This window comes from Myotis daubentonii, chromosome X (assembly GCF_963259705.1).
Source record: "Myotis daubentonii chromosome X, mMyoDau2.1, whole genome shotgun sequence".
Lineage (NCBI taxonomy): Eukaryota > Metazoa > Chordata > Mammalia > Chiroptera > Vespertilionidae > Myotis > Myotis daubentonii.
Genome location: NC_081861.1, coordinates 118,645,277 through 118,655,220, shown reverse-complemented (window position 1 = coordinate 118,655,220; position 9,944 = coordinate 118,645,277). Strand labels below are relative to the sequence as shown.

The following is a 9,944-nucleotide window of genomic DNA, read 5'->3' as shown; positions in this document are numbered from 1 at the left end:
TTATCTGGTTTCTCAGTGGGATTTTTAAGGGCCAGACTGACCAGGAAAACAGACTTGTGGGATCCTAGAGTAGTGCCCTCAAGGAAGCCTGAAGAGGCACCCTTCAGGAAATGCAAGGTGAAATCTTCCAGTTAAAGGTACTCAAATTACCTTATTCCCCACCCACTAGGTGCCCAAATCACCTGTCTGTTGTCCTAAACAAGAGCCATCATGCCTCGTGGTCATAAGAGTAAGCTCCGAGCTCGGGAGAAACGCCGCCAAAACAAAGCTGAGGACCCAGGTGTTAAGAGTGCTCAGGCCCCTGCAAGAGAGGAAGGAGAGGCCGCTTGCTCCTCCTCTTCTGTTTTGGGGGACGCCCCCTCAAGCTCCACTAGTGCTGGCACTCTCCAGGCACCTCAGGGTGCCCCAGCCACCACCAGTGCGGCTTCAGGAGCTTCAGGTGAAAGTTCTGCTGTAAAAGCCAAAGGCCAGGTTCAGAAAAGTAAAAAATCCCCCCAGGCCTCAACTTCCACTGGTGCTGGTACTCTGCAGACACCTCAGGGTGCCCTGGCCACCACCAGTGGTGCTGCAGCTGCCTCATGTGAAAGATCTTCTGTAAAAGCTAAAGGCCATGTTAGGAAAAGTAAAAGTTCTTCCGGGGCCTCAACTTCCACTAAGAATGCTGGCCAAGATCTTATAAATCAAAAGGCAATTATGTTAGTAGAGTACCTGCTGCATCAATATAAAAAGAATGATCTCATTAGAAAGGGAGACATGCTGAAGATCATTCGCAAGTGGTTCAGGAAGGACTTCCCTGAGATCCTCGGGAGAGCCTCTGAGCGCATGGATCGGTTCTTTGGCCTGCAAGTGAAAGAAGTGAAGCCCAGCGGTAATTCCTACACCCTTATCAACAGTGAAGATGAGAGTGTGAGCAGCGGCTTCAGATTTCCTAACAAAGGGATCCTGATGCCTCTCCTGGCTGTGATCTTCTTGAATGACAACCGTGCCTCTGAGAAGGAGATCTGGGAATTCCTGGATGATTTGGGCGTCTATGATGGAAAGGTTCACTTCATTTTTGGGGAGCCCAGGAAGCTTATCACCCAAGATTTGGTGCAGGAAAAATACCTGGTGTACCAGCCAGTGCCCAACAGTCATCCTCCACGCTATGAGTTCCTGTGGGGTCCAAGAGCCCACGCTGAGACCAGCAAGATGAAAGTCCTGGAGTTTTTAGCCGATCTCAATGATACCCTGCCCACTGACTACTCACCCCATTATGAAGAGGCTTTGCAAGATGAGGAAGAGAGAAAGCAAGCCAGAGCCCAAGCTGCAACCAGGGATGCCACTCCTCCCAAGGCCAGTGGTGGCTCCAGTGTAAAGCCTAAGGTTCCTAAGGTTTGAGCTTGATAATATATCCAACTGTTGCCCACACTCTGAGTGAAATCGAGGTGGAGTCTTCAGTTTTTGTATGAAAGGCCTGTTAAGCAGTTTCCTAATATGCAAAATATCTTGTTGGCTTATCTTTGATTGTTTTGGGGGTTTTGCATTTTCAAGTGGTGTTCTTTTAGACAAGGTGTGGGGAACCTTTTTTCTGCCATGTACAGTTTGGGTATTTAGAACATTATTCATGAGTCATACAAAATTATCAACTTTAAAAATAGCCTGCTGGTTTTGGTCAAACATTTAACTAACTCACCGCTAATGCCTTGGCAGGACCAGGTCAAATCATTTTGAGAGCGTATGTGAACAACAGGCTGGAAGTTTTGTACCCCTGTTTTAGACAGAATGTTTATTTAGATCTAAAACATAAGAATAGAAGTTTATTAATGACACTGATTGTACATTTATTACTGTCTTTCTAGTTAGGAGTAAGAGTTTTGTTTTAAAAATAGAAATTGGAAATCCTTCAAAATGTTGTGTGATCCAGAACAGGATAGTATGGCTTTTGGATAGAAATATATTTTAAGATGTGAACGAACTAACTGTACACTAAAATACGTGGGAGCAGTAGATAGATATATAGGAGGATAGATAAAGTAAAAATTGGCCACTTCTGTTTTAATTTGTCGTTAAATTACACTTGACAACAATATTTTACTAGTGGCATATGTGCAGCATAGTGATTAGACATTTATATAACTTAAAAGTGTTTGCCTCTAAGTTTAGTACCCATCTGAACAGTAAGTTCTTAGTTCGTTATTGATTATATTACCTACTCTGCACCCAACATTACCTGTTACAGCCAAGACATGGAATTGTTCATCTGTAGACAAATAGATAAAAAAGTTGTGGGACATATATAAAACTAGTCACTTCTTGTTTGCCTTACTAGTCTTTCTTCTAAAATTTTAAAAACATACACCTGGAGTTGCTTATGTTTTTCCATAATGTTTGAGAAAATAAATCCTAGTGGATCAGACCTCTTGTTTCATGCCTTTTATTTTACACATTTATTAATTTAGTATCAGCTCTTTGAAAGTCTTCATGTTCGCACTGGGGATGTTTCGGCAAAGAAGCTCCTGCCCATGCAATTATAGGTTATGGGAGAAGCTCTAATTACAAAAGAGAGTGATATATTCTTCACTTCATAAGGAACAAGTGTAAAGGGGAATAAGATGGGTGGAGATAGCATATTACTTACTGTTCATTGCTAAGCAGAATTTTGTCTTATTATGTGTGTTTTTTTTTCTAGAACACTGCATATTTCCTGACATCTCTTATATGTAAAAAAATATGAGTGACCCTGCAGCTAAATGGATGATAATATCCGAGGTCACAGATAATCATAGTAATAATTGCCTTTCCCTAATGTGAGTACGACAGGCACAGTGACAGTTGCTTTCTATCTGTTACATATATCCCACCAGTCCTATAAGGCAGTGCTTGTCAGACTCACTGTACAGTGTAAAACTCGAGGCTCATAGTGTAATTCACCGGGCTCATAAAGGACAAAGCTGGAAATTGACTCCAAGTCTAAATTACAGTAAGCCCACACTGTTCTTCTTCCACCCTGAGACACACCCTGTGCCTCTTATTTCAATTTTCTTCTCATTACTTCAAAATCTGTTTGAAGTGATAAAAGGAATGGCCCTGTTCCCAAACTACTGGATTGGAAAACATAGCCAGAACAATAAGAACACCATTATAGTTAAGAGGTAGGGATAAATAATAAATGAAAGAGACAGTGTTCTGTGGCAGTATGATTGTCTACATTTGAAATGTTAGATAACCTCAATAGGTCAGGGCTCTCAAAATTGTCCTGGACAGTCCCTTCCCTGTAAAAAGTAAACCTATCAGAACAGAAGTTACGTGAAAATCTTCATCTGGCAGATGACGAGAAAGAATAGGTCAATGCATTTTTTTTCCCCCAGACAAACCCACCCCTTGCTTAGGGACTCCTGCCTTGTGCTACAGTTTACTCCTGGACAGGGACCTATTCTCTGCAAGGTATTTAAAGTGGAAACTGCTTCAGAGTTCGCAGAGATGTGGAATTTACCAGGAAGCCTGTAATCCAAGAGATAGGAACTAAGATGAGGGCCCCACGTAGGGGGACAGGGGAGACCAACACCCCAGAATAGGGGAGGTCACAGGGACACGGGTCCCATGTGCTCTCAAACACAGAGAGCCTCAGAAACAACTGTCAGGCTGAACATACCCCCCCCCCTCCGTATTCTGGCTTCTTAGGGGGATAAGAGCCTTGGTCTAAGAGCAGAGTTCTCAGGTCATTATAGGAAGGAGTATCAGGTTCTCATAGAAATGGCAGTGATAAACCTTAATGAGGATTATGGAAGGGCCCAGCCAGAGCAGTCGGATCCCATAGAGTCCCATCCCGGTGGTCAGCCCTGTGAGGTTCAGTCTTTGGCCTTGTCAGGTTGTTTGTGGCTAAAACTGACTTTCTAATCAGGCCCCTGGAAAGTGTTTTTCTGCAGGCTCAGCTCAGCAGAGAGTGGAATCCCAGGAAGGGGGCAGAGTCAAAGTAAACAAGTTGAATGAATACAAAATAACCCGCAATTGACAGGGCTGCAATTAATTCCTCCTCCACTGTTATCACTGGGAGCCACTGGCAAAAGCTGGCAGGCTCAAGTCCTCCTTGTATTTTGCCTGCAGGGTTTCAAGGAGATGAGAACAATGGTGTACAGACTGGATCATCAGCAGAGAGTGAAATCCCAGGCATGACAGTGTCATGGCAAAAATCCTGTATGTGGAATTAGGCAACCAACTGCTCCATAGCAGGTATGTCTTTAGAATGTTCCTATCTGTAGTTGGACCTGGAAGGTCAGAGGCGGAGCTTCCAGGTGAAGGTTAACCCTCATTTCTTAAAAGGGGGTGGTCTCAGGGACTTAACATCCTTGGACTAATGAGGGAGGCCCCATTCAGTAAAGGAAGGGTACCCTGTTTCTAGCAGGATTCAATATGATGACATGGAGTAAAAGTGGGTGTATCTCTCCCAGAAAGAAGGGGGCCACATAGAGCCCTGTACGTGTTGTCAGACTTGAGAACATATCACCTAGTCATGGTGGCATGATTTGTCAATACTCATTTTCTCCCAGAAGTCTCATGGAAGTGAGGAACTTCGTCAAAGTGGGCAGCCACAGATTCTCCCACAGATTATATATTATATCGTCTGATGAGGATGTATTACAAAATTATCCTTGCTAAGCAGCATTTTTGGTTATTGCAATTTCTGTGTTTTGGAGTTTGGTAATATGCTCAAGTTCACAGGACTAATAAGGGACAGGGCTGGGAGAAGGCTCCTGCCCTGAATTCCTCTAGAACCCAAACTGTTCACTCTACTCCTGTCTACCTAAAGCAGACTTAGTGTTCCTTAATATTCCAAAATGTACCTCAGGGAATAAAAGTAAGGACTCTGTGCCCAAAGTATTGGATTGGAATGCAGAACAAAAGCAACTAGGAACACCACAGGAAAGTGAAAGTTACGAATAAAGACGAGAAACATATTCAGTGACAATGTAACCATTTCCATCTGCAGAGTCAGATAATTTCAAAATCAGGGATTCCCAGAGCCCTCCTGACAACTCCTGTCTGTTAGGAGCTAAATCAATTGTAACAGAAGTCAGAAGGCTAACTCTGACTGTTGAAGGAGAAACCAGTGTCATTTTTCTCTAACAGCCCCTCCCTATGGTGTGCCCCCTGCCTTATGTTATAGTTTCCCTATCTCACAAGTCTGCCACATGAACCTGCAAGGTTTGCAGTAGGGACACTGCTCAAGAATTTGCAGGAATGTGGCATTTCCCAGGAATCTGCTCATCTAGGAGACAGGAGACAAAATGAGGATCCCTGTGAATGAGGACTGGAGACACAATCACCCCCAAATGTAGGGGTCATTCAGAAACCTGCCCAAACCTGTTCTCAGACCTAGAATGCCCAGGCAAAGCATTCTGATTGCACACCCCTTCTTGTACCCATAATTCTCAGTGAGGTGAAGGTCTTGGCCTGAGAGTGGCTTCAGTTTAGGAGAGGGTGGATCCTATATTGGACAGATACCAAGTTGAGGACGCTGAATGAGGGATGTGGGGACCGCTGACTCCAGAACAGTGCTGTTCCATAGAGACTCAGCCTTGTGGTTACCCTCTCAGGACCCAGACATCCCTGGCCTAATGTGGTTCACTCTTCCTTACATGTGGGAGGTCTCCACAAGAAATGGAACTTGACCTGAGTACAGGAACCTCGGGTCAGGGAGGGTGGAATCCCACAACTTGCCAGGAGCACAGTAAGGTCCCTGAGTGAGGAAAGAGGGGATCACTTGTCCCATACATGAGAGAGCTTTACAAACTCCCACCACAATTCTTAACCGTGAGAAACCCCAGGGGGAAGCCTCCTCATTTCTGCCTGGTGATCTCAGGGAGGGAAGGGCTTTGTCTAACAGGATGGGGTCCCAGTTCTACAGAGAGAGGCTCACAGAATCCCGCTCCTGTTGTCAGGCTTGTGAAGGCAGATATCATAAGCAGTGTGCCCTGTCTACCTCACTGCCTTCTCAGGAACGTGAGGGCTTTGTTTGGGGTCTGGCAGCCTCGAGTTAGTAGAGGTTTCCAGGCTCTGATAGAAACCAAGGTGCGGACCCTGAACAAAAAAACCTGTGGACCACCGTGTCCCACAGAGTCCCGCCCCTGCCGTCAGCTGTTAGAGACCCTGGGTAGCCATAGCCGTATGGACTCGCCCAGACTTCTTCTTGGGCGTCAAGTATCTTAGACTGGCCGCCATTTTTTTTTCTGTCGAGGTTGGACTCCTGCACTGGTCTGAAGTCTAAGGTGAGGATCTGAGTGTGGACTGCTGAGACCATGCCTGCTCCCATAACAAAAGTCCCACATCTGTAATCAGCAGTGGAAGGTCTCTAAGAGCTCTCTGGCTAAGGTCTGCCAGGACAGTCTCAGGGAAGAACGCCTTGGACTGAGAGAGTAGTTCTTATTCCTCAGATCAAGGAAACCCAGGCCCTAACCAGAGTCAACGAGATGGTCCTAGGTGCTGATGATGGGATGCCTTCCCATGAAAGATGCAACACAAAGCAGCACCCCTCCTCTCAGTTTTGGGAGTCTCCAGGCAGGCTTAGTCATTTGGCAGGCTCCGACTTTCCCCCTAGGAACTCAAGTGAGACCTTTGTTTGGAGGCTGATGTACTCTGTTCAGTAGAGGGAGGAGTCTCCAGCTCTGATAGGTATCTAATGAGGACCCTAAGTGAGAGCTTAGAGACCACCAGACTATATGTCAGTCTGAGCCACCCCTATCATTTCTGTCTAGAAAGTTCTGGGCATGTAAGAGTGTTAGACTCATTGAGAAGCCTTAATTCTGCAGAGAGAGGAGACGCAGGGGGAGGTTCCTGAATGAACACTGGTGGTACCAACCACACTCCCCGCCAAAAAAAAAAAAAATAGACCACAGAGAGTGCCCCCTTGCAGCACTAAGGAGACTCCAGGCATGGAAGTCAGGTGTATGTGACCCTTTTTTATTTGATGGTATTGTGTGGGTGAGAGCCTTTCTGAGTGTATGGACATCAGATCTGCAGAGACAGTGTCCCAGGCCTTAGAGTAAAGTTGAAGACCCTGAATGGGTACTGAGGACCACAATTAGTCCAGAGCAGTGAGTCCCATGGAGCTGTCAGCAATGAGTGCCCCCTGGCAAGGACAGGGGGCAGAGGTGCCCCTATATTTCCCTTTAAGGTGCACCAAGAAGATAAGGATCTTAGTTTAAAGTCTATATTTAGAACAGCATGGAGAGCTGGGTGATGGAGGAAACACATTCCATGATACCTTAGTGTTCCTAGTCTGTGTGGGCAATTTGGAGATTTGTAGGTATTTTCATTTGTTCCTGTTTTTCGGTGCTGTTACTTCTAAATAAAAGTTTATCTAGCATTGTAATCTAAGTTAATTATTTTGGTCATTCTTGTTATTTACCAGGGGGCCCAGGCCCTGCCAAAAGTTGATGTGGTGATCTTGAATGGAAACTGAGGGGACCCCCACACTCCATAGCAGCAGGGGCTCCACAAGACTAGTGCTGCCTACTGCTGCAGTCAGCCCAAGTAGCACTAGGTGAAACCTCTGAGTGAGCAAAGAGGGATCACTAGTCCCAGAAATGAGGGGGCTTTACAGACCCCCACCACAATTCTTAACCATGAGAGACCCGAGGGGGGGAGCTAAAAGGTATCTAATGAGGACCCTAAGTGAGAGTTTAGAGACCACCAGACTATCTGTCAACCTGAGCCACCCCTGCCCAGCTGCCTGGTCTGAAGTCTTAAGGTGAGGATCTGAGTGTGGACTTCTGAGACCACGCCTGCTCTCATAACAAAAGTGACCCTACAAAGATCCACCTCTGTGACCAGCAGTGGAAGGTCTCTAAGAGCTCTCGGGCTAAGGTCTGCCTGGACAGTCTCAGGGACGACTGCCCAGCTGCAGCCTGAGGCTCATTTTAATGATCCCCACACAGTTCTCAGAGGACAGATTGATCAGAACAGGAGCCCTGTAAGTTCCTAGAGCACTGCCCTCAAGGACAGCTGCAGAACTGGCCTTCTTTAAGTCAAGGTAGTATATCCCTGATGAAAGTGCTCACACCCTCTCATCCTCTCTTCTTTCCGGCCCAGATGAACTGTTGCCCAACCTGCACTTTTACCTTCTGTACTTGACAGTCATCATGCCTCGATGTCAAAAAAATAAGCTCCACACCCGTGAGAAACACCACCAGGCCCAAGGTGAGACCCAGGGTCTGAGGGGTGCCAAGGAAAAAGCATTGCCCTCCTCGTCCTCTGCTCCTCTTCAAGCTGTTTCGCAGAGCAAGCCTGCTAAAAGGTCATGTAGCATTCGCAGGTGTCCTCACAAAGCCCTATCCACCATCACTAAGTCTGCATCTAACACAAAATTATCTAAAGGAGTCAATTGCAAAACGGAGAACAAGAAAAGTTCCTCCAAGACCTCACCATCCAAAGCGAAGTCTCAAAGAGACCCTCTAACTGAGATGAGCAATATATTGGTGCAGTTCCTGATGCAGATGTACAAAATGAAAAAGCCTATTAAGAAAGCAGATATGCTCAAGATTATCCATAAGAAGTACAAAAATAGCTTCTCTGAGATCCTCAGTAGAGCATCATTCAACATAGAGGTGGTATTTGGTGTTGACTTAAAGGAAGTTGATGGTATGAAGCATTTATATGCTCTTGTCAACAAAATGGATCTCCCTAACAATGGGAGGGTCCACCGTGGCAGGGGATTTCCCAAGACTGGTCTCCTGATGACTATCCTGGGAGTGATCTTCATGAATGGCAACTGCGCTACTGAGCAGAAGATCTGGGAATTCCTGAATAAGATGAAGATACATGCTGGAAAGAGGCACTTCATATTTGGGGAGCCAAAGAAGCTCATCACCCAAGATTTCGTGAAGCTTAAGTACCTGGAGTACCGCCAGATGCCCGGCAGTGTTCCTCCATGCTACGAGTTCCTGTGGGGCCCAAGAGCCTATGCTGAAACCAGCAAGATGAAAGTCCTGCAGTTTTTCGCCAAGATTAATCAAACCATCCCCAGCGCCTTCACATCCTGGTATGAAGAGGCTTTGCAAGATGAGAAAGAAAGAGCCCAAGCCACAATTCCACTAAGGGCTGATACCAGTGCTATGGCATGAATGATTCAGGCTCATATCCAGCAGCTTCCCCTATACCTGGTAGTGGAGAGCTGGGTGATGGGGGAAACACATTGCATGATACCTTAGTGTTCTTAGTCTGTGTGGGCAATTTAGAGATTTGTAGGTATTTTCACTTGTTCCTGTTTTTCGGTACAGTTACTTCTAAATAAAAGTTTATCTAGCATTGTAATCTAAGTTAATTATATTGGTCATTCTTGTTATTTACCAGGTTTCAAAATAAGAGTTTTGCTGTTTTGTAAAACACATTTGGAAAGCTTCCATCTTATTTAGTAATGTGGTACAAGATAGCATGGCATTGGAATATGCATTTCCTTGAAAACATAAAGAAATAAAGCAGTAAAATAGATGGAATCACTAAATAGAGAAAAAAGTAATATCATCAATTTGGGCTTCCCAACCCCTTTTACTCTGTGTTTTATAAAGTTTTAAATTACAGTATGCACTTGACTAATTTGAGAATGTAGAATTAAACGATAATAAATATACCTCATGCTCACAGACTCATTTATTCCCCAAACAGTAATTGCACATCTGCTCTTAGAAGGCTCCATGCTAGTACTGGGGGAGCGGAGAAAAAGAAGGTTTAGCCACAGACCATAAAAATTATAGAGTTGAGAAGCATCTGTCAGATTGGGGAAATAGGAAAATAGTAATATACACTCCAAGACTGAAAAACCAAATGAAAAGACTGGATCAGAACAGAGGAGAGCAGTCAAGTGTAAGTGCCCTGAAGCAAGGCAGTGTTGGACCTAATAGAAGTTCATTGATGGAAGGGAATTTCATATAGCATCATGGTGGGCTAGATGATGCTGTGAAAATCTTGAG

At 45.1% G+C, this 9,944-nt stretch overlaps 1 protein-coding gene across 1 annotated transcript; it reads left to right on the top strand.

Annotated features, from left to right (window-relative positions):
• The first annotated feature begins 210 nt into the window (after nucleotides 1-210).
• LOC132223679 (uncharacterized) lies at nucleotides 211-9,098 on the top strand. Its single transcript, XM_059678737.1, has 5 exons — nucleotides 211-439; nucleotides 572-1,371; nucleotides 3,661-3,820; nucleotides 4,084-4,173; nucleotides 8,068-9,098. The coding sequence occupies exons 1-5, from the start codon at nucleotides 211-213 to the stop codon at nucleotides 9,096-9,098; spliced, it is 2,310 nt and encodes a 769-aa protein (XP_059534720.1).
• The last annotated feature ends 846 nt before the right edge of the window (nucleotides 9,099-9,944 follow it).

Bases quoted from the DNA above. Each gene is read 5' to 3' on its own strand.
- LOC132223679 (XM_059678737.1), top strand. From the start codon at position 211: ATGCCTCGTGGTCATAAGAGTAAGCTCCGAGCTCGGGAGAAACGCCGC. The intron at 440-571 runs GTGAAAGTTCTG...GTGGTGCTGCAG, and splicing joins TGCGGCTTCAGGAGCTTCAG to CTGCCTCATGTGAAAGATCT. The intron at 1,372-3,660 runs GTTTGAGCTTGA...CTGGCTTCTTAG, and splicing joins TAAAGCCTAAGGTTCCTAAG to GGGGATAAGAGCCTTGGTCT.